Raw genomic sequence first — 26284 nt, forward strand, 5'->3', positions numbered from 1 at the left:
TGCAAATTCAAAATGAACCAAACATGGAGAAGAAAAGAATGTTTTAGATGCGCTGAAAGAGTACAAAGCCAGAGATGATTTCCTGTCAAAGATATAATGCTCTTTAATACACAAATTACAAATTTCCAGTTTACTTCTAAGTTATTAACAGTAGAGATCACAGCCACGAAATATGAACATTCTGTACCAATTACACGTCCTGTGACGAGTCTTTACCGCTATCTCCTAGGTATTTTCTGCACATAAATCAACAAGTGTATACTGTAGTTAAAGTGAAATATCTAAAAGAACTGCTACAATTTATGTTCAGTACTGCTTGATATCAATATACACTACGTATCGCACTTCTAACGCAAAAGTAAAATGAGTATTTCCCATAAATGTGTTTCCTGTGCTTCTCATTCGAGGTATCACATCATTTTTCCTTTCGACCGAACTTCACTTCACGAAAAGGAATTTTCTGCAACCACTCTAACCAGTCACACCAAAATGAGTTCTTTCAAAATCGAGATCTAACTGCCCTCCCAGCTGGTCTAGTGGCTAGCGCATGTACCTTTGGTGTCCGTGATCCTAGGTTCGAATACAGTGGAAGAGTACAAAAGAATAATTTCTCAATCATTCACTTTCATCAATCATCAGTTACCAATAGCCTAAGGGTATAAATGTGGGACGTTCAATTTCAAAAAATAAAAATTCATTTCAGTTTCTCTCGAGATAACTAAACTGCTTTTTCGCGCCCGAAAGTGGCAGAAAACTCGTTGGACACACTCTTGAAAGTAAATTTATACATATTCATAGATTATTTAGAAATCGTTCATAAATGAGTTTTTTCCCCCAAGCCAAGACCTGGTTAGACAGCATTTTGCACCCAAGAATAGCAGATCCGTCTCAGTTTATAATAATCACTAGCGTCAATTACCCGCTTCGCTGGGTTAATTAAAAAAAAAAAAAATAGTTTCGTTAGTCAGTCACTTTTTACTATTACCAAAGCGCTCCTTCATATTCGTCATTTTCGATGATTTTTATATATCCCCTCTCCTCCCTATGTTGCGGGCCACGGCATCGGAAGTGTCATTGTTCATCTCAGCGACCCCGAAAAGTATGAATTCGACACTCATATTGGTCATTTTGATTTTATATATATCCTCCTCCCCTCCCACAATTTTTGCGGGGCTGAATTTGGATTTAAATAGCTTCAGAAGTGTCACTGTTCATCCCAGCGACCTCAAAAACTATAGATTCGACACCAATATCGGTCATTTTTGATCATTTATAAATGTCTTTTCCCTTCTTTAAGTTACATCATCAAAGTGATGATAAGAATCATCTCATGTTCGAACTTAATCTAGGTTGAAAATTTCATCGAAATCGGTCCGGTGGTTCAAGAGTTATTAACTTTTATTTATTTTTATATATCTCCCCCTCCTACCTCCTTCCGTAAGTTCTATCGTCAAAGTGAATAGATAAATACCATCCCAATCCCGGACCTCATCTATGTTGAAAATTTAATCGAGATCAGTCAGGTTGTTCAAGAGTGAAGTCACATAGACGGGCTTTTTTTTTTTTTTTTTACATATATCTCCCCCTCCCCTACGTTGCACCGTTAAAGTTAAATGAGAAAATTATCCCAAGCCTGAACGTCATCTATGCTGAAAATTTAATCGAGATCGGTTGGGTGGTTCAAGAGTTATTAATTTCATTTATTTTTATATATTTGTCCCCTCCTCCTCCCCAAAGGTCTACCGTCAAAGTGATGTGATAAGAACCACCCCAGATCCAAACTTCATCCATATTGAAAATTTGATTAAGATCGGTCCCGTGGTTAAAGCGTGATGAAGTCACAAAGACTGTAACTTTTATTTTTATTCTTTTTACATATATATATCCCCCTCCCCTTCCCCTGGGTCGCACCATAAAAGTGAAATAACGAAAACATCTCAGGCCCGAACCATATCTATGTTGAAAGTTTGATCAAGGTAGGTCTGGTGGCTCAAGAGTTATTAAGTTTCATTTATTTTTATACATTTCTCCCATCCCTCCCCCTCCCCTAAATTCTACCGTTAAAGTGATATGATAAAAATTCATCTCAGGTCCGTACCTCATCTATGTCGAGAATGTTTTAAAAATCGGTCGGGTGGTTTAAGCGTTGATGAAGTCACAAAGAAAGTCACTTTCATTTTTACTTTTTTGACATACATCTCCCCCCTCACCCTCTCCTTTGTTGCACTGTAAAAGTGAAATGAAGAAAACATCTCAGCCTGATCCTTATCTTTGCTGAAAGTTGGATTGAGATCGGTCGGGTGGTTCAAGAGTTATTAAGTTTTATTTATTTTTTTCTATGTCCCCCTTCCCCAAGGTGTACCGTCAAAGTAAATAGCTAAAACACTCCCAGGCCAGAACCGCATCTACGTTGAAAATTTGGTTGATATCGGTCGGCCGGTTCAAAAGATTAAGAGTCACAAACATAGTCACTTTCAATTTTATAATATAGACTAGCTGAACCTGCGCTCTCTACACAACCCATCATTAACATATGAGCATGAATCTCCTTGTCATACCTCACAACATCTGTACATGTTCCTTTGAAGACACAAGTGAAGGACATCTTGATAAAAGTCGGCAAGGGGTACCATAAAGAGGAGATTTTTTCAATATCTCGTACCGTTTGCAAGATTGAGCCTACTCCCGGTTGGAGTTTCTAATTCATGTATGATCAGTGTTTTCTTTCTTCTTGCATGCAGTATGTAATAAGCAAATACATTACACACACAATTAATTATAATGTCAGTGATATATGGTGTTCATTGGGCAAAACACTCCAAACAATATTCATATTAGCCTGGAGAAATTGCTATCCTTCGTTTTTCATCATCATATAAATGTAACCAAGAAAGTTCTGTCACTTTTTGTGGAGGTTTGTGTTCCACACTGTGAGCTAACTCCCTCACCATATAGACGTGGCAATGATCATGGAGTTATAAAGATGGAACAACCGCAACTTGTAAGCTTTTCCACAACTGAACACAAACAAAAGCGGGCTAATTGGTTCACCATGCGTAGTTTTTGAGATCTAGCATGAAATATATCCAAATATTTAAATTTTTCCACGCTACGACCACCGTCACGCACGTGCCTTCTTCGCGTTTTTACCATGTCCTTACTTTTTTCTTCATGTAATATCAGTCATGATTTTTTGCAATAGTTTATTCAAATACAGAATTACTTTGTGGCCTAAGCAGCAATTTTTTCAGAACTTTGCCCTTATGAGATATTACGCACCAAAAATGGCATCAAAATCACAAACTTCAACTTTCGGACTCCCATAAATCTAGTGCTAATAGTATCATAGCTGTTGATATTTCTGCAGACTCTACATGTAACAGTATTCAGCACAAAACTTATGAACCCCCACTTTATGCCATTCCAAAATACAGTCCCTTTAAAAGTGTAATTTTTTGTACTTTTTCTGGTGATTTCATGTATTGGTTTGCAACCCTGCATATTTATTTAGAAGCAAGTGCATATATTTTCCGCGTACCTCAGTCTCTCCTGTAAACATTCATTTTTGTTTGGTGTTTGTCTAATTCGTACGTCCTGAGCAATTGCAGTTTTCGTAAACGCTTGAAAATGCCAAAATTGGCACTCCACCGACAACAAAGATGGCCGCACACTTGTACATACGACATCGTGAATAGCGTTATTGACCTTCTCATACACAAGGTTCGTCACACTCAAATTTTTATAGTTTTCGGAGATGGTCGAGCAACCATTTTCACTATCTTTGGACCGCTTCAGATGGATTGACTCACAAGTAAAGGATAGGAGACTCACAAATGAAGTGAATTACTATGTATAGATGTTGGAATGAGTTTGTAACAAATTTGTAGACGTAACACGATATCAAGTGGAAATATTTTTTCTAACAAATCCATATCCGTCCGAGTACACCTCATTGCGTCTCTTGAGGCCTTTCAAGTTACGAGCATGCAATGAGTTTTGCCATTCAGATTTAAGCAAAACGTCTGCAATGTCCGTCAACCCGCCATACGTAACTTCTCTACTGGTTGCCTAACCACAGTTTCAACCTCCAAGAATGTTAATCTTATGGATTCAAAACGGACCTTAAAATGTTCAATAGAACAATTACGAGAAATTTGAATGACAATTGGACAATCTACACAAAATTTGGAATCAACCAGTGAAAACGGCATGTTTCTAGTACTTGTGGTTTCCGAGACCTCATTGTCGAAAGGATTGGCGACAAACATATAAACCTAGCATTTTAATATATAGATTTGCTACTCTAATCCAGAAATCGATGTTACTTAAATTGAGATCTACTGAAAACGGAATTTAAAAAATTTCGTTCAAATCATTATTCGTCTTCCCAAAGAATTACTTTCTCTGAAGTCACCCATACCCCACATTTTCAGTGATATCAATTCTCTCTTACTAACGATCATGGTACAAAGCTTACCGACAACCTGTTCATCCATTTTTGCGATTAACTGACCCAAAGAAAAGTTTAAGTGATCACATGGAAGTTCTGCTTATGTTCAACTAATTTCTTACCTTCAGACCAGGGCAATGGCTATACCATGCTGCAAAACACTGTGAATGTTGAGCGGCAACTCCAGCTGCTGCTCCATTGGGTCCCCTAAATACTATTGGTACATTCACCTGCAAACAAAATACAGAACTATACAGAAAGCAAAGACTCCTTGATTAAGAGTAGAATGACAACAGGAAAGTACCGGAAGGTTAATTAAAGTACGATTTCATTGGATAATTATAACGTGAACGGGGTCGGTTCTTGATCGGTGCGCTCATCCTATAACGGGATGAGGTGAATTTCACGTTATTTCCTACGGTCGATAGAGTTCGTTCCAGTTCGGGACGCTAATCCTATTAAGTGCTTAGTGGTTACAGCCAGTTGTTCGGACGTTAATACTTAGGGTAGACGTGGTTAGCATAAAGTATCAACCAGATTAAACAAACATTATACCTTGTACTGCAATTACATACCACTGATAGTCCACTCAAAGTAAATCTATGCGTACTGCATATAGAGTTCAGGATTCGAACCACCAAGCTATTGGATGATTAATGTCTTCAATTACGTGATTTCCAAAGAAACAATTTACAAGAGCATCAGTATATAAAAAAGAAATGTTTACTTAATTATTATTTCAACGCACGTGTATAATGATTTTACCCAAAAAATATTTATTCAAAAGATATTGCGTTTTGATTCAATCAAATATCTAAGCGTACAAGGAATTGTAATATATTTCTTTTCCGCAAGCTTCAATTCACATACTTATTGCTACATAATAAAATACTTACGTATCCATATTTAAATGCAAAATAACGTTTACGAATATTGTAATTGTTATACCTTCAGTAGCCAATATTTCTGAATCATTACGATAATGTATATATATTAATAGCAATAACGATAATATTTTATCGAAGTGCCGGCTTATCTTTTCACTGACACGTATAGCACAAACACGCACATTATTCTACTTCGTTTTCACTCATAATACTTCACTGTTTCACACACGCAAATAAGCTATTGGGAAATGGGTGGATTTTTGATGAAAATCTTTGCCCCGCAGATGGACACTAGGATGCAGCACCTTTCAATTAATGATGATACGATGAAAGTTTTTTTTTTCTTTCCATTTTTGATATTCTTATGACGGCGTGGTTCAATGTCCGTAAGCTGATGTTGCCGATATTAATTTTATTATTATTCTAACATAATTACTCCATGGCTATGATTGCGATTTAGTCTTATAATATTTTTACGTAACACCTCATTAAATAAAACAGTATATGGTCACTATTTATCAATGTTTGTATCGATGCCTGCAGCATCACTCGGAAGAGCGTCCATTACGCCATATTTTGGGTAGCGCACTACTGCTTCCTCTCGCGGGCTAGTTACTGTCGCTTTTGGTATTCCTACGCCAGTGCAAAACACTGATTCACATTAAATTGTAAGCGAAAATTATCAATACCACACTATACAGGCATAATCCAGTTTAATTACAGTTTTCCGTTTATTTAATAAATTTTCACCACATAAAACCTTTGATTCAATTCAGATGACAATTGCCTCTTAGGAACTATATTTTATTCTTACTCACGTCACCATATTGTCTTTGTTTTGGAGTGAGAAACAACAACGCCTATCTCATTCTCTCTGCTTGGTGCTACGAAAAAAGAGTGCTGTTGTGCTACCAAGAAGAGTGCTGCTGACGAAAATTTTGCGCTGCAACTCAGGAGCCTCATTCCATACGAGATGGGAATTTTGGGAATATAGAGCATGATAAAATGGAAGAGGGCTTATCCAGTTATACAATTCAACAACACATTACTTGGAAAATGCGCAAAAAACCTGAAGTACTTTATACATGAAGTGAAGGTCTAGTACATTAAATTCAAACAGTGAAAAAGTGCGGCTAGGTTGAGAATCAAACCCATATCTCTGGTTCAATGTGTAGGTGCACTAACCACAACGCTACCCCATCCTTTCTGTGACCAGCAGTACGTTTAGGCCACACAGATGATCAGGCAATCAGGCACCAAAACATACCGTTCTTATGCTTGAATAATTCAGTGTTTGTATATTAATTCACATAATGGAGTCAAAAATACTTAGTTAGTCTGAGGACGGACATGGTAGCGTAGCTGTATCCGTAACGACACGATAAGCCGGATGACATACGAATGACACTCTCCCCATATTATATATATATTATATATATTATACATATCAGTTATTACATAAAAGTCGTACTGAGGGTATCTGGAGATTATTTCGAATATATTGATTGCCTGATCATCTGTTTCAGCGTTCATTTTCTATTCCTTTCTCGATCGAAGAATTGGCAGTCATTATTTCTACAATTTTTTAGTAACGCTATCTGTTAGCATTGATAAAGTTATGTAATGCTCCAAAATAATTACAGCTTGAGTAATTTGTGTGTTTCACAGCTTACGCCTGTGGACTGATACAAAATCAAGAGTCGTGTGTTTCAAGCCATCTCGAACACTTTTAAAAATTTTGAATTTTTATCATTCTAACATCTTGAGAGTATTATGAAATTAAAAAAAAAAAAAAAAAAAAAAAAACAAAGAAAAAACAAAAAAAAAACAATACAATACAATGCATATAATTGTTATGTTAAGTTTAAATTATATGTGAGAAGCATGGCAAAAAATGCCAAACTTTATAAATTATTGCAGGGGCGCCGGGTTTTATAAATCAGTGGAGGTTCAAGATTGGGAGTTCTCGGGGTACAGAACACCACTCACGCTTATCGGAGGTCTGGAGTTCCTCCAAACTGGGATCAAATCAGAGTTTACACGCACCAAATGAATGAAAATTGGAAAGTTACAGAGTAGGGGTAGGGTTACAAGAATTAGGAACAAATATAGCTTTTATAAAAGAACTGAATGATTATAGCTTCGTTACACACTCATTTGCAGGCGCTGGATACAGTATTAAAGAAAACGAAGAACTATTAATGTATCTCGAAATTGAAACTGATATATCTTATTAATTTCTCTCATTTACAAAATAGGAGTCGACTTTTTTCATCCATTACGCAATTTCTGTACTTGTTTCATCCATTACGCTTTATTTAAACAAAGTTCATCTAATAACCTCAGTCGGTGAATTCCCTTTCCCACTATAGTAGTGTACATTAAAAACACAGATCGTATCCATTAAATATACAGTAAAGCAGAGACGTACGCAGGGGTTGAGTCCTCAGGGTCCGAACTCCCTCGCCCCAAAATAACTTTTCTATAAATTCAGTCTAATTTTAGGAGGGATTTTACAAATTTTAATATAATTTATCCTCATATTGAATTTGGATTTCCCCGAAAGCTTCGGAACTATAAACTCCTGCGTACGTGCCTGATAGCAAGTATCCTTCTCGACAGCATTTAGTTGAATGACATATAGTTAGCATACAATCCTTGTCGCCTTTATGTCTTAAGTTTCCAAATTGTAGCTCACTAAGTCTTAAGTCCAACTCCAGTATATCTTCCACTGTTTCAAGATATTGGGTAACACCAAACATTTCGTGTCTCGTACTAGGAAAAGAAGCCAGAATTACGGCACCTAAGACCAGCATAATGTAATGTGCAGAAAAATAAGTAGCAATGTCACGTGTATATCACATGAAAAGAGTTTCGTTTATATTGGCGTTACATTCTCTCAAATAATATTGAAACCGGAAGTGTAGTAGTTTCTACCATTTTCGGCTTCAGTAAAGACATTAGTGTTATTTAAGTCCTAATGAGTAGCCACTGTGGTTTCTAACATCTTTCTTTACACATATACCCTTCATCGCTTTGCGCCTGCTCCCTAGTGGCACATCTCTGCACAGACCCGTCTGTTTCATCCTGCCCTACCACGAGAATATATAAAATTATGCTTGTAGTGACACACGAGTACAGATCGGACCTTATTTTCGCATCAATAATCGTTTGAAAGGTTGTACGTATATTATTAATTTGTACATAATTATTTGGCATGCGTCAACGTAATAACAATCTAGAATGCATTAGGGTATTATTTTAAGGAAGGAAAATTAAATAAAACAATTTTGCAAAGTAGACGATAGCTCGTAAAACTAAAGGCTAATCTGTTTAAGTGGTGACTGAACAAGAATGATTATCACTTGTTATTCTTCACACTGTGAATAAACAAAATTTGAAAATCTGGTGCCAGTTTACTACACTTAAATATACAAATTACACGTTACTTTCCACAAAAAATACGCCACAATGTATGCTATCCGTTCTTTTAATCCATGAGTTCGTAACGTATGCAAATTACATTTTAGATAAAAATTAACGTAAAATTATTTAAATAATAACATTATATCCACTTACGTTTCTAAATTTCAAAGACTGTTACAACTGCATTGACAAACATCCATCAAATTAAAGTTTGGAATGGCAAATATTCTGTTACTGCACAAATATGTTTTAAATTATCTCTTGAAAATATTATTTAATCTTTACTGACAGGTAAAACTTAAATAAAATAAACTATTTACCAGAGACAGCAATGAATAAAAGTGCTGAATAGAGTCGTATGGTATATATAGATAATACTCTAACAACATGAAATTCTACAGTTCGCCTGGTAGTCGAGCGTGTTAAATCATATCTAGGTTTTTTTTTTATTATTATTATTATTATTATTTTTTTTTTAATTTAAGAGTTTGCTTTAAATTGTCTCAATCTCGTTGTGTTCGACTTTTAATTTCTTCCAACGATCTATTTGTATAATTAGTATGTATTTCAAATAACTATATCATTTAATTTTGTTCTTTTAAGGAATATTAAAAATTTGGGTCGCGGACATAAGGTTACCATAAAGTATACAATTGTATTATTACGACACTAATAACTAACTAACTAACTCTACGGGCTATGGAACCCGGAGGTTCAATGCCGCGTTCACAAAAGCTCTCCACAGACTTCTATCCTTACCCAACTGGATCCAGTTTTTACTATGTATTCCTATCTCTGCGAGATCCATCTTAATATTGTCCTCCCATCTGAGCCTAGGTCTTTCTTATGGTTATTTTCCGATTGGTCTTCCACTCAAGACTTTGAAAGTCTGAAAGTGTTTCTCCTTTCTTCCATCCTTGCTACATGACCTGCCCACCTAAGCATCGTAGACTTGATGACCCTAACAATGTTTGGTAAACCGTATAAATTGTGTAGATCTTCGTTATGAAGTTTCCGCCATTCCTCATTCCCGTTCCTCTTCAATAATAAATATGAATAAAAATAATGATTACTGCTACTTACACTAAATACCCATTGATGGCACTACAGAGGGGTTGAAAAGTCCTAAAAGTATTCCGTTGTGATGGGAAATATCTCCGAAGAAGCTGAATGGCCATACCAACGACTTCTGTAGATAATCTGTAACACTTGAAGATTTGGAGAACATGCCGTACATTATACACACAACAGCATGTCAAACAAATATACGAGCGTTTTTATTTACTACATAATGAGAGAGAGTATACAGTTCATAATACACTATTTACATTAAACATAATTTAACACACACCATAGCAGCATAACATTGTCGTAGTAGTACACAATACGGAATTTGAAATACACAAATTGGAATACAATATACAATTTGAATTAAACAATTTGCAACTTCAGAAATTAAAACCTTGATAGTATGACCAATAAGCTCGCAAAAACCTCTAGACACCTCTTTCACCATCTCTGATTTTTCTACACAGAATAAATAACTTTTGACCTAGTATTCTATGTTTCTACTTCTTCTGATGTTTTGCAGGGAAAGTTCCCAATTGATGTTGTACAATGACTGTTCTGAGTACAGCTTCAACCTTCCAATTGCACAGAGAATTCCAGAAGGATCGTTGACGTCCATCGACAAAATCAGAAAATCCACGATTCCACCCTTCACTTAAATTATTTGTCCTTTCTGTCCCCTTACGTGTAGCTTCGTATACGTTCCATATTTTCTTAGGAAACAGACGAGGGTACCTCATGAATCTGAAACTAAGGCCCATGTTGGTGTTAGATGTGACACGTTTTAAAGTACCATAAATGAACGTACTATCAAAATTAAGGTTCTCTTGCAAGCTATCTGAGAAAATTTCCTTCAAATAAGACAATCTGTCCTATATCGATTGTAGAAAAGCAAGAGCATCTAACATTCCACAATATTGTTTGATCTCTTCATTTTTTTTATATAACCCTGAAAGTCCAAGTACTTTTTCTCCATGTATATTGATTTAAATGAAAGTAGCATCCACGTGCTATAACAAAGTCAGAAAAAAAAAGAAAAATGAAAAAGAAAAAATCGCTGCCTGCAGAAAGGCTTTCAAAATCTATCATATCTCCTGAACATTCAAAATATACATTTCCCTTTCGCTTTAGTTACCAATCCCTCTAGCATCTCTTCATATATGGCCCTAATTTCCCCAGGAAGAAAGCATATACACAATTGACAACAGTGTCTCCAAATACGTATATCTGTTTGAAAAGATCCGGGGGTAATAAGAAATTTCTGTCTGCATACCAAACATGTGACTTCTCTAAATGCTTCAGTTGCTCATTTGTGCTGACGAGTAAGATCCTATTCTCTGTTTGAGGACCATTATCATATAGCAAACACCCACAGGGTTGAGATCCTGTTGTAGTCCACTCTCCATCTGAAAGAATGAAAGCTAAAATAAGTTCCTGCATATCATAGAGATAAATAAACAGCAGCTATATACAACTTGAAAGTTAAAAATTAATGTGAGTTTGAAACAAAATATACTAAGATTAATATCAAAAATATTAAGTGCAAGAACCAAATTGAAAAATTGAATATTGAATGTAATAAAAAAACGAATGAGATAATTTTAAAATTGTACCTAACAATAAATCAGTGGTTGTTTGGGGTTCTTTTGGAGTAAGATTTCGTCGTTTTCTTCGGATATCTCGCTTCACTGTTTCAAATATGGAAATGCCACTCTTTCAATATCTAGTACTACGTATAGTGCCTCTGCAATCAACGGTTAGGACTTCTCAAATGTTGCTGTTTTCAGATTTATATCTTGAAGTATTCTATTACAGAACTTAAAAGGTTTGCAGGATGATCATGTTTTACTATTGTTGAACCTTGTTTCACTCATGTAATCTGAAAGGAAAAACATTTTAATTAAATTTCTGATACATATTATAACAAAAATCATTAATAAATCAAACTATAATGCTCAACATAAAAAAGTCATACTTTTCCAAATAAAGTTTTCGTTACTGTAAGCATAGTGTGATAGAGGTTTAAGAAATATCAAAAATACGTAAAATACTTCCTTACCTCCATATTTGTTGAAAGAGCTCTCTTGCAGTTTCCTGTTCTTTGCTTATCACATGTCCAATGGATCCAGTCTTTTCCTTCTTTTCTTACAACATATGCGCCATCTCTTGTCCACCCGCACGAATTAATTCCTAGACCAAATATATACACGGTGTTTCAAAACAACACCGACAACATTTGATTCATGATTCCCGACACCAAGGTAAGACAAAAAGTACAGACCAACTTGGATGCACAAATGCTTCCTTTTGGAGTTATAGGCTGCCGAAATCATGAAAAATTGAACTTTAAATATCCATAGCTCCAAAACTACGGAACCTACCGCAGTCGCGTCAAGACATCACTTAGGAACTACTATGTACCCTATCTAAATATCCATGTTTCAGAATCCTGAGGTACTTCCGCAACAATTTTTATAGAGGTAGTTGATGAGTACTTCAAATTATATGCCCGTTGCCAAACCCCCTTCAACCGACACTTCTTGATCCGCTACTGAATTACGGTACTTATATACTAATACTGGTATAGACAATACATACAAAAGAAAGTAATGCGCAATCAGTGCATCATTTTAGGTCACGCAAAGGAACTTATCATTGTTCTATGTACAGCTGCCAGGAACCTAGCCTCTCATTTTCCAAACTTGCAACTTTTAGTACTGCCTGTACCGCAAGTTTTCAAACGATTGGACGGTAATGTCAGTAGAAGCAATTGAAAAAGAAAGAAAAAAAATGAAAGGAAACTTCATGCACGTTGGTTCGTTAGAAGCTAACTGCAAGAAATTTCGTAAAACATCTTTAAACTTGATTCAAATACAAAAATGAAATTAAATCTTTAACGTCCCATTCTTATGCCCTTTAGGTTACAGGAGAAGAATGATTAACGAAAGTGAATGATTCTGAGTGAATGGTGGAATGAAAATATGGAAGGAAACAGTGGAACCATGAGAAAATCCACGGACACGGTGTTGTCTAGTAGTTACTCATATGGCCTAGAAACAAATAAGTGACCTTGTCTAAAAGAGGTGAAAGCTCTACCACTTTTATGTTTGTGTCTGAATACTGCAACCGTTGAGAAAATTGATGCTGAATCATCTTGACAGCATCAAGATTGCACGGATAGAGATAGTAATACTGCTCGAAAACATTTTCCATACATGCATAGCCTGGATAAGTTGAAAGGGACATCGTCTGGCATTCATTTGAACGGGCAAATGATGGATAAGTGTGAACCCAGGCTAAGACCTGAGTGAGCAACAATACCAATATTTTACATCATACGAGTAAGAAAGCAATCAATAAGCTGGAGAGAAGTTAAACTTTTATATTTCTTTGCCTTCTAGTAATGTTCATGCGCTTTATATCCAGGCTTTCTTCCAGATATTATATATATTTCGGAGGGCAAAATCAAAATGTCAAAGGGCATCACAGGATACCACTCGCTAAGGGACATACTCTGCACAAGACCGACATAATGTATTAATCGAAATTTATCTTCGCTTCGGGAGGGATATCAAGCCCCCAGAAAATATGCCTAGAAGAAATTTTGATTACATTGTTACTCCAAAACTCCCTTGGTTTTCTTCTATTTTTATCTCCAAAAACAGATCAGTTGTTACTCACATTGATTTACTTCTCATCCTCTATTGTCCACAAACTCTAATACAGTGAAATGAAGCTAAATGATTCTCTTAAACACTTCGTGATAGAAGTTCACAATTCAAACACTACCACCAAGAGAAATAATTCATTGAAAAGTACTGTAATTTATTATAAGAATCTATTCATTTCTGAAAAAAAAAAAAATCATGACTGGTTTGACACACGGCATGATTTGATCAAATGGTCTAATCGTTCATAACAGACAAAACACTGCGGATTACCTATATTCAGTAAATTACTTCAAAGTCGAAATCTCCAAAAGTATTATTGATGGTCAATTTCTAGTTTTAAATAATAATATGAAAATCATAGTATTTGCACTAAATTTTCCCATAGTTCCATTTCTATATGTTGACTGGACGGGATAGCGGCATACAGGTTCCCTACAAAGAACGATTCACTAAAGGGTGATATCTCCGAAATTATTGAAGTACATTTTATTTTATGTAGAAATGAATGCTTTTTTTTCCACTAAATTCTCAGTAGGTTTGAGTTTATTATCTGCAACTTACCTAACTGTGTGAGCAGGTGGGGTAGCGTTTTCCTGACACCACCCAATTTTAAATTTGACTTGTTTAGCTTAGCATTCCTGGCATTCTTTTTTTTTTTTTCTCTCTCTCTCTCTCTCTCTTACGTTTGTTTGTTTTATGTAGAAATGAACGTACACTTTTTGTAGTAAATTCTTAATAAATGTGAGTTTGTATTTAATCTTTAACCTGGGTAAACAGGTGGGCAGGATAGCGTTTTCCAGGCCCCATCAGATTTTAAATTTAATTTCCTTGAAGTATGAAGCGCACTTTTTTTATGTGAACTTAATGCACATCTTTTGCACTAAATTCTCAACAAGTTCGAGTATTTTTATTCTTACCTTGGATAAATGGGCGAAGTGGATAGCGTTTTCCTGGCCCCATTCACTTTTAAATTTGATTTCATGTAAGTATACAGCACACATTTTTTCTTTTTTAATGGGGAAATGAACACATATGTTTGCACTGAATATTAGAAATGTTTGTAAAAAAGTGCGTTACTAGGTGGGGCCAGGAAAACTGAGGTCATGATTTTCCAGCCTTTTACCCGTTTAGTCTTGACTGTTTTCAGTCACAAACTATAGGATCATTTATTAAATTTAGAGGATATAACATATCAAGTTCTAATAAAATCGGATCTTTTTATTTTTGCTAGAATCTGAGTCTGACCCCGTTGTTATTCTACAAACCAGGGGTGTTCACCCCGTAGGTGCATGATGAACACCTTTAAATTCACCTGCCATGTTACCCCTCAACATTAGCACTTGCTTCTAAGCTTACTCAATGGTCCGTTTTCGAACAACCCAGCTCCCAAACCTGGCTGCAATATTCAGTAAAGCGTATTGTTCTTGTATTAATTATACCTTTCTATACATTTATATGTTACTCATTAGTTAACTAGTTTTCCTTTGAACCAACTACACTTTCAATAGCGCACTTTAATTCATAACTCCTCCCATATGGACACGCATGCCAGTTAAGTTATTTGAACATAAACTACAACTGTTTAAAAAAAATAGTGTTATATTAGTTTACGTAGGTGAGATGAGGTGATTTTGGGTTTAAAGTCCCGTTCAGCAGCGAGGCTATATGAGACGTGGACCTACTGATTAACGTGGAATTCAACCCACATGAGCTCCCGCCGGGAATCGAACCCGGGTCTTTCACGCCAAAGGCGCGTACGCTAACCGCTCAGCCACGAGGGAGCTCATTAGTCTACGTAGGGAAGTAAATTGCTAAACTAACTTTCTTTTTTTTTCTTCTTTCTTTTTGTAGAACTAATAAAATTAATGTATTTATGGTATATAATAATAATGCTGCTCGATTTTGTCCCGTAAGGTTCTGACTGCGAGGTTTCGGTTGAGAGTTTTTTTTTTTTTTTTTTTTACCAGGACCAAACCGGATATCCAGGTTTCATTACAGGGGCCGCAGTGGTTCAGTGGTAGAGTGTTCACTTCTGGTGCATGAGGTCCTTAGTTCGATCAGCTCGCGCAAAGTGAACTTTGTGGTAGACAAACCCCACGTGCGTGAGTTTTCTCGCGGTTCTCCCGTTTCCTCCCACTTTCTTCATTCTACCATTTCATTCATTTCTCATCATCACAGTCTGCTTTAGCCTAGCCGGCGTAATCGTGGGACGTAAATCTTAAGGATTTAATTTCATTTTTCCAGGTTTCACTGCAGTTCCAGGAGCACTTATTTACTCTTCGTGCTTCATTGAATCTATAAGTATATATGTTTTGGTATTTGAAAATAATAGTTGTTTTCTCCATTTCTAGTACGTATAAGTGTATAATTTAACCATCGTAAGTCTTTACTAATATACAGACACTGGGTTGTGCACGCACAACTATTGTGTAAGTTTGTATGTTGTGATCAGTTTATGTGATGTAAATGCACGAACACAGACATAAAGACTAAAGAATGTATAACTGAATTGAAGAAAAGCTACAAAACACAGTGATCAAATCACCAGCACACTAAGCTTGACACCCAGACTCTGTTCTCGCCCAGGTCGCAGTTTTTCACTCTGAGTACAATTGAATTTACAACTACAGAATATATTATGTTTAAAAATACCAGTTGCTTTCCCTACTTCTAAAATGTATATCAAAATTATTCTTTTCTAGTTCTCCGTAAGTTATTAAAGTAATATAGGTTTAGACACACACACACATAATAAAGACATCTATAATAGAGGGAACTTCCACGTGTTGTAGCGAACATTGTTCTTTAAAAGTACCACATTAAAATAGTACAGCATAATTTCAAAGATCAGAATGTGAATACTTATTACACTAATTGAATTTGAACTTGTGGTATCTAGCTTCAAAACCGACAGATCTGAAATATCACTTCTCTCGTAAAAAGATACAGAAGATAGTTAAAAGATAATTGATGAAATTTCTGTAGAACTGCCAAGTTTTTGCCTGGTGCGATCAATACTTAAAACCTTAACAGGACATAAATTTCAGATACCACATTATATTATTAAATGAGGCAAGTAGATTTTTCAACTCATTAAGACCTTAAAGAATTTAGAGGTATTACACCAAGAAGCGAACAATCCTGAAAGTTTTTTTTAAGTTCATAATAATATCATCTTATAAAATTTCTACCTAAAATACACAAATCAAATTCGTATGTTAGTTTATTCGTAATTATGATTTCATCGAAATTTCTGAGTTAAAAATAAATAAATAAAATGAAAAAAAAAAAAAATAGCGTAACTTAATTTCGCACAATTTTCTTAATAACTTACCATTCCCGCAGACATGTAAAACGTCTTCGCAGCAGAATTTATCACCTGATCAATAGCTTGCATAGAAAAATTAAATGTCATGAATTCACACACTGGGCGAAGACCAGCCTACGAAAGAAGGAAGGCAGAAGTGCAGTATATTCCATCATCACCAATAGAAACATTAAGCTGAAGTCATTTATTTTAAAATTATACTTGACATTTCATGTTACCCTTATTTAATCTCTCTTCAATGACTAATTTTTACCTATTAAAAAAAAAAAAAAAAAAAAAAAAATCAAATCTACAAAATGAACTCCCACGATTCTGAATAAGAAAACATCTCTACCGAGAATTGAACTTTTAGGCACGTTGGTTAAAGATAAAAAGCAAATGTGCTACAAAAAAAGTTTAAAATAACACAGAATATGTAGAATTACTCTGAAACATACACTATCAGTAAATCATTGCTGCCTATTTAATCATCCCAACTCAGATAATCTTGCATAGGAAATGACCATTGAGGTTCACGATATAGCGTGGAAAGTTATCTACTACTGTAATTGACATTGTTCCAAGGATAGTGTTATCGGCTGATCTCAAGCAGCTTATCAACTGCAGAATTTTACATGCATCTGCTGTACTTTAAGCTTAAGATAATATAACACAGAAATCAGCAATATTAAATCTACAAACAGCGAGGCAAGCAATTATATAAATGAAATCAATTTGCAGGAGATTTCCCGCAAATTAGGATGTGTATGTTGATAACACTGCCAATATCAAAACCACCCTTTCACCCTGTTCCTGTGGTGTATAATTGTAAGAAAAATCAGATGTGGTAAAGCTGGGCTCGAAAAATCCCGGGCACAAGGTTGTTATGGAGACTGGAAATACGAGTCTGGCGTCTAACTTTTTCTGATGTTGGTATTCTCACTTTTACCTAAAGTAGTTCTGAATTTCATATACTCAGAAGTATTAAAATCAAACCAGAATAATTTCGTAATGAAGTTCACAGTTTCCAATTTACCTTGAACCTTAATATGAATGGCCCACCTGTTCCATCCAGAAGAGTGTACAATTGGTATTGTAGTCCCCAAACAAGAGATTTACATGGGCATAAAACACACACTGCTGCTTTGTAAAATTATTTACCTTCAATTGTTGTTATTTATGAGGGCTAGACTTCAGAAACAAGTAACCTTGTACTTTTCATTCCAGTAACTGTAAATTTAACGCCAAAACATGTAGGCCTATGTACCAAATTAAACAAGTATTATTATGGCACCTAGTTTCAGAAATTTTTTTTCGATATCTGTTCTCTAGGATTTTATCAATTTTGAAATGGTGGCATTTTGTTTCTAACATGTACTGTTGTGTAAAAAAACAAAAGCACTATTAGGGAATAAAATTAACACAGCAAACATTGTTTACTCATTCACGTCGGAAGAACATGCTAATTAATTTCAAATATTTCAACAGCGACACACAACTATATAGCGGAGACATAAGTTACGTCACTCAAAATTAAGGCGTTACACGATTCTTGCAAGAGAATGATTAGCGGAACTTGGAATAATTATTTTGATATATGTAACATAGCATTCTTACCATTGCAGCTCCAACAGCAATCCCAGCAAAACCCATCTCAGTAATTGGTGTATCAATAACTCTTTTATCTCCATATTTTTTCCACAAGCCTCTTGAAACTTTATATGCACCATCATACATAGCCACTTCCTCACCGAGCAGGAAAACTCGTTCATCTCTCTCCATCTCTTCATCCAACGCAGCATTGAGAGCATCTCTGACGGTCATCTAGTCACAACAAATAATAAAATCCATAACTCTAAGCAAAATCAAATGTCAACAATATTGTTGAATAAAAGGATTAATAGACCTCATTTCTTAGACACATATTTCAAATTTTCTGAACATATATAAAACACTAAATCTACAGCTTCACTTGGAACTTCAATTTTCAAACGTTCTTCCTGAACCCTAGACTGCAGATAAGACGAGATTTTATCCCTAAGGGGGAAAAAGGGGAGAAGGGAGGCTTGGATCGTTTTTCGCTATTCATTAGATTTCCAGAAATGTTCAGCGTAGAAACATGACATTTTGTGCAAAGGTTCACTTTGAGTCAAACTAAATCAGAATGTTATTAAAAATGCGACTCCCAAGGGACACAACAGGGGTGTTGAGGATTTTCCTCTGTCGCTCATCAGATCTCCAAACCTGTTAGGTGCAGAAAGCTGAAACTTTGTAAAAACATGATGGACGTGATGGAGGTTAACGAAATGAAATCCCAAAAGGTAAAAATAGGTTTGGATTTCTTTTCTGCCGTTCACCGGATCTAAACCGCTGAGCTTTGGAAATTGAAATTTTGCATGTATGTTCTGCTTAGGCTCTAGACTACGGGTAAGACGAAATTTTGTAAAATTCAACATTCCAAGAGGCTGGTTATATATTTTCTAGCACTTTTTTTTTTTTTTTTTTTTAATGTTGTCTATATAACCTACACTATGGATAAGTCACAACTGTCAGAAATTTGACGCAAAGATAGTAAGAGGGATTAAAAGATTTATTCATTGTTATTATTAACTTCTTCTGAAACGCTAAGGATTCAGCCACGGAATTTCTGTATTACCTATATTTTTACACACAGAATATAAATACCTCATTTCAGGAGTAGAATTGAATAAGTTACGAGAATTGAAAACACAATTAGGAGACACTTTTGTAAAATCGATTTTGGATTATAAAAGTGTTGAGAAACGGGAGTACAATCATCCGATCTAAAGTGCAAGAAAAAGATTTCAACTTGGTCTCAAGTTTTGCTCAACAGTCTATTTAAAAAAAAAAAAAAAAAAAAAATCGGAGTGAAGGGAATTGGCTACAGATGTTACCTAGCAATTTCCATAAATCTGGATCAATCTACCGATTTGAGTTTGAGAAAAAGATTTGGCTCGGTCTTGAAGCTATCAACAGTTAAAAGCTTTACGTAACTTTCGTGAAATCAAATTTCCATCAGTAAGTGTCCTGAAATCAGAAAAAGTTTATATATATCTTCCAAATATTTACCATAAATCTTACTTTACCTGTGTGAAGATCGGGCACCTCTGCTAGTTTATACGAATAATTCAGAAAAAGAGAAACACTGTTTTGTGAAGTACAAACAGCAAATAATGTAGTGGTACAGATACTACATACCTTACTTTACTTTCAACAAATTCGCCATACACATTCATAGCGTGATACCAATTTTTCTATACCATCATTTTACTCTTTGCCGCCAATGTATTGAAAGCGTCTTTGAATTCGCCAGCAGCCGGAAAGCGTCTCAACAACCGGACCTAGTGGAAATAAAAGTCTTCAACATACTGCACTCCTCACAGTTGGCAAGATTTTCAATTTTTCATGTTAAAGGCTAACAACTTGATACCGTTCATGACCCGTCTACACTGCCTAGCTGCTTGGCTCAAAACTAAGGGGTTGGAGGTGAAATATGTTATTAAGTTGAATGTTCCTTCTTTCCGAAATGTACTTTCCCACCACTGATCAACTCAAAGACACTGTCACACATAGTTGAATATATTGACGGTAACCGAGCATTACTGATATCACTTTATGTAAGTCCTTTGAATGTGAGTACGTATGGCGAAAATGGTTAGAATGTAGCTTTCGTAACAACCTTAGCATGTATCATTCGTCATTTGTGTTTCACACCCTAACTTTCTTACGCTTTGGATAATCCTTGTATAAATGCACGCAGAACCGACTCCACTGATGTAAATGAAGTAATAATAATTTTCTAAGTCTTAAATGTATTTTCAGATTTACACACGATATTCCATAATAAAATTAAGTGTAGGACACAAGCGTTGGCGTGTGGACTAGGCGAATCAAGTAAAGGTTGTGATGCGATGTTACCGTGTGGGAAAATGGTGTGGGGTGGCTAAGCAGACGCGAAGAATAGTGAGTAGCTTCTTTTGCGCCTATACTGACGTGAATGTGTACAAAGACGTGTCAACACCGCAGTCCCCTCATTTGCTCACGGCGTTTAAAGGGATCTCAGAGCTCCGCCTTTAAATGCCATAAATGCTGCGGCTTAGCATAGTCAGTGATTTGAGAACAAAAGAAAATACCTGTGCAATTGATGTATTATATAAGATTCCACTGTAAAGTTCGGTAAGTATTCCACAGAAGTTGTTTTCTGGAAAGATATATGCTGAAAAAGGCAATAAATTTTGGGCAGAACATTCATATTTAGATAATTATGGGTACTTTTTGGAGTTAGTACTTTTTAAATATTGATACGTTTCCTATGGTATCATGGTAATTCTTTAAAAGTTAAGTAATGTGTCCTTTAGGACAACAATTTGCTTAACAAACGCGTTTATTAATTTGTTCCACTTTGATGAATTTTGCCAGCGGGAATTGACCTATTCAGTACAGTATTTCCTCACAAATCACCATAAATGTCCTAAAATCCAATCTATCCATTTCGGAATCATTCATGAATGAAAATCTACGACACGGTCCATTCCTGAAAACAAAACTACATTATAGTAAATGCTAATGGTCTTTACTGAAATAAACCAGATGGTTAGGAATTAGATTTCTGAGCTTTCAGCATCTATGACCATGTTAGCCTGTCACGTATGAGGGATGACGTCCCTCGGCGATCATACAACTCGGGGAATTAAGGAAGCGATCTGGGATCATTGTGTTAGGTACTATCCCGGTATTTGCCTGGTATGAATGAGGAAAACCCAGCAAAACGTCACTCAGGATAGCAGGCCTGGAAAAGATTATACATTTTCCCTACCGAGTGTCAAATAACAAGATAAAATCTTATGCTAGACTTCCATAAGACAAATGGCGATAGATGACAAATGTAAACTAATTGTGGATATATTACTAATTGGTAAACCTATATTACTAATTGGTAGCAGATACAATGGAAGAAAAAAAGAATAATCTATATGTATAAAATTGAAAATCACTATGTTTGTGACTCTATATCTCCTGAACCGCCCGACCGATCTCGATCAAATTTGTAACATGGATTAGGTACGAGGCTGGGCTGGTTTTAGGCTATTCACTTTGATGGTAGAACTGAGAGGTAGGGGAGGGGGTGTAAAAATAAATAAAACATAATAACTCCTGAACCACTTGATCGATCTTGATCAAATTTTCAATATAGATGAGGTTTAGGCCTGGGTACGTTTTTGTGATTTAAATTTGATAGAGCAACGTAGGGGAGGAGAAGGAGGGGGAGATATATAAAAATAAATTTATCTATCTATTAAAATACTACAATAGCAATTAAAAGCGCCTGAGCTCCAACCTATAACTTTAGTTTTCAAATTTTTCATTTACGGTTGTGTGTGATTTCACGTTTAATAGAGACAAACATTTTAAGTATTTGTACTTTAAATAGTCTAAATTAGTTAACTATATCTTTTTCATAAAGTTTGATATAAAATTATTGTTCAAAGCCTTTGTATTTTAATAAGCCTTCTCTAAAATCAATGCATGTGAATTGTGCTTCCATCTTCCGAGTTCTTTTAAACCATATGTTGTGGAAGTTCATATGTTTGTGGTCAATCCTTTCGACAATGAGATCTCGGAAACTGCAGGATCTAGAAAGATGGCGTTTTCACTGATCGATTGGAAATTTTTCGTAGATTGTCCAGTTCTAATTGAATATTAAAAAAAAAAAAAAAAAAAAACATGGTCATTATTTCTTTATTACATTTTTTAGGGTGCACTGGAAACGTTGAAATTAAAAAAAAAAAAAACTAAAGCAGCATATCTTATGCGTTATACATTCCAACACCACATTGTTGTATATTGGGGTTGTATACATCTCAGGCGTTTGTTTCATGGCCAAATAATAATGAAAAAGGAAGGATAACCGTTTCTCGAGTCTAAGATAAATCTATTTTTTGAGTGTTTTGCCCAATGAACATCATATATAACTGACATTATAATTAATTGTATATGTAATGTATTTGCTTATTACATACTGCATGCAAGAAGAAACAAAACACTGGTCATACATGAATTAGAAACTCCAACCGGAAGCAGGCTCAAATCTTGCAAACAGTACGAGATATTGAGAAAAAGTAATCGAAAAAATCTCTCCTTTATGATACCCCTTGCCGATTATTTTTTTAATTTTTTTTATTTATTTATTTTTTTTTTATCAAGGCGTCTTTCACTTGTGTCTGTAAAGGGACATGTACTGTGACATGTACTGTAAAGGGACATATATTGTGAGGAATGAGAAGGAGATTTATGCTCATATGCGAATGATGCGCTGTGTAGAGAGCGCAGGTTCAGCTAGTATAACACTGAAAGTGACTATTTATTTAACTTAATAACTCTTGAATTATCCGACCGATCTCAATGAAATTTTCAAGATACATGAGGTTCGGATCTGGAAATATTTTTGTGATTTCACTTTAACGGTAGATCCTAGGGGAGGGGAAAGGGACGTATAAATAAAAACTAATAAAACCTAATAACTTTTGAACCACCCAACCAACCTCGATCAAATTTTCAACATATATGAGGGTCGGGCCTTGGGAGTTTTTTTTATCGTTTCACTTTGACGAGACAACGTAGCGGAGGAGGAGATATATGTAAAAATAAATAACATAAGAATGACTGTTTTTGTGACTTCACTCTCGAACCACCCGATCGATCTCAATCAAATTTTCAACATACATGAGTTTATAGACAGGGATTGCTTTAGGCTATTCAGTTTGACGATGCAACGTAGGGGAGAGAAATTTCAAAATGATCAAAAATGACCGACATTAGTGTTTAATCCATAGTTTTCGGGGTCGATGAGAGAAACAGTGACACTTCTGATGTTGTTTTGAATCCAAGTTCAGCCCTGATAGTTGGGGAGGGAGAGGGTACAACGTAGGGGAGGGGGATAAAGATTTAAAATGATCAAAAATGACTAATATTAGTGTCGAACCCATAGTTTTAGGAGTAGCTGAGATTAACAGTGACAATTCTGGTGCTGTGTGCCGCAGCACGGAGGCAAGGGAGAGGGATCTATATATAATAATGATCGAAAATGACCAATATTAGTGTCTAATCCATAATTTTTGGGGATTATTCAGATGAACAGTGACATTTCCGATCCGGTTTAAATCTAAAATCAGCCCCGCCACTTGGGGGAGAGGGAGAAAGAGATATATAAAAATGATCGAAAATGGTCACTATCAGTGTCGAATTTATAGTTTTCTGGGTCCCTTAGATGAACAGTGGTACTTTCGATCCCGTTTAAATCCAAATTCAAATACGCAGCTTGGGGGAGGAAGAGATATTTAAAAATCATCGAAAATGACGGATATTAGTGCTGAATCCACATTTTTTGGGGTCGCTAAGATGAACGGTGACACTTCCGATGCCATGTCCCGCAACATGGGGAGGGGGAAATATATATATATATATATATATATATATATATATATATATATATATATATATATATATATACATATATGGTCAAAAATGACCGACATTAGTGTTGAATCTATAGTTCTTGCGGTCGCCGAGATGAACAGTGACATTTCTGATGCTGTTTAAATCAATTTTCAGCCTCGACATTTGGGGGATGAGGAGGAGTGACATACATTAAAATGATCAAAAATTAGCAATATCAGTGTGCATTTAAATTATTTATTTCAACCCAGCGAAGCGGGTAATATATGCTAGTGGAGTTATATGTGTAGAAAGCAATTAATGGATTCTAAGTTAAATCGCCTTTTAAATAGTTAATTACGAATGTCAGCAACTGAATTTAGTGATAACAAACGAACAAAATTAATCATATTGAAGTAGTTTGAAAAGCTAGTTCTTCATAGTCTTCGTGTTTTGCGCTCTTAGCAGTTATAAACGTGTAATTTCATTATTAAGTGAAATCGGAAAACTGTGATTCTAGCAAGGCTTGAATTTCAGATAATCCACAGCAAAAAATGCGGTTCACTCATTAAACTACGTAGGAACCACGCAGTAGTTCTTTCGTAATCCTTCTCCTTCTAAAGAACCAGAAATCAAGCATTATTTCAAAATACTATTGACGAATTTTGAAAGACGATTCCTATACAAAATAAAGAAGAATAAAGAAGGTGTAATAAATATGGGCGACAAACACGTTCTTACATAGACACGGGATAAAATATGTTCCGACCCCAAAAATTCTCAAAAATAATTGAAAGCACCTACGTCACTATTTTGAGGGTTCACTTTATGTCGTTCGCATTCAAAATGGTGGATAGTACTAAAGACCTTATTTCATAAAGATCACTCAAACGATGTGATACTCACCACATGCAATTTTACATTTCGAGGGTCATCCACGTGTACAATTCTCTCGGGAATAGCTAGATATTTTCTTTTTAACAAACTTAGCCCCTTAAAAATAATAATTTACCCTGTTTCTGTGTTTTTTTCGTATGTCAAGTCGCTTCCGAGATTCTATGGTATGAATTTTAAGAATATGTTTCTACGAACACGTTTTACAACTGATAAAGCAACTTGATTGGTCGGTTGATTAACTGGACTTCAATGTCCCTCATTACCGAGATTATGAGACGGGACCTGTTGGTTGAAGAAGGATCCAAACCAATACTCGGGTTTGTATGCGAAAAAAGTAACCCCACTAAGATTGTCCGCGGGTTTACGAACACAGATAACACGCACGGAACCTTTCAGCCATGATTTTTTTCCCCGCTCCATTTGATGTAAGTAATTACATTTATTGTTTCGTCAGTCATCTTTTGAAATACCGTACGCATATATATCAAATCTGATTTTCCTTGTATTTCTTGTATTTACAAAATATATACGCCTTATAATATAGAACATTATTCTGTATAGTTGCCAGAAGAATAAGTATTCACCAGTGACACTGTGTGCGCTTCGGTTCGGATTTCAGGAAAAAATATTATTATTATTATTTCGATGTCGCACTTCGATGACTATAACTCACTCTCGCACAGTCACAAGCTGGTGCTCTGGAATACTACCTAGGTATACTTATCCATCCTTACAGATCTTTGATTGTTTTTCAAGATGTCATTAACATATATATATAACTAACTCTATGGCCTATGGAACCCGGAGGTTCAATGCCGCGTTCACAAAAGCTCTCCACTGACTTCTATCCTTAGCTAACTGGATATAGTTTCTACTTTGTATCCCTATCTGCGAGATCCATCTTAATATTGTCCTCCCATCTGCGCCTAGGTCTTCTTAATGGTCGTTTTCCGATTGGGCTTCCAGTCAAGACTTTGAAAGCGTTTCTACTTTCTTCCATTCTTGCTACATGACCTGCCCACCTAAGCCTCCTAGACTTGACAACCCTAACCATGTTGGGTAAACCGTATAAATTATGTAGTTCCTCGTTATGAAGTTTCCGCCATTCTCCATTCCCGTTCCT

At 35.6% G+C, this 26284-nt stretch overlaps 1 protein-coding gene and 1 long non-coding RNA gene across 3 annotated transcripts in view; both read right to left on the reverse strand.

Moving 5' to 3' along the window:
• Nucleotides 1–26284, reverse strand: part of LOC145688358 (pyruvate dehydrogenase E1 component subunit beta, mitochondrial-like) — a 224927-nt gene that overhangs the window by 183467 nt on the left and 15176 nt on the right. For both annotated transcript variants that reach the window (XM_081762507.1, XM_081762506.1), the window contains exons 3-5: nt 18427–18633; nt 16837–16944; nt 4573–4680 (exon numbers count right to left, since the gene is read on the reverse strand). In XM_081762507.1, coding sequence (XP_081618633.1) covers nt 4573–4680; nt 16837–16944; nt 18427–18633 — 423 coding nt within the window. The remainder of the gene's footprint in view (nt 1–4572; nt 4681–16836; nt 16945–18426; nt 18634–26284) is intronic.
• LOC145687743 (uncharacterized) lies at nt 10084–12817 on the reverse strand. Its single transcript, XR_014131734.1, has 3 exons — nt 11891–12817; nt 11445–11710; nt 10084–11237 (listed from the first exon to the last, which is right to left on the reverse strand). It is a non-coding gene; the product is annotated as an uncharacterized LOC145687743 (long non-coding RNA).

This window comes from Thermobia domestica, chromosome 6, assembly GCF_964235325.1.
Source record: "Thermobia domestica chromosome 6, izTheDome1.hap1.1, whole genome shotgun sequence".
NCBI classification, from domain to species: Eukaryota; Metazoa; Arthropoda; class Insecta; order Zygentoma; family Lepismatidae; genus Thermobia; species Thermobia domestica.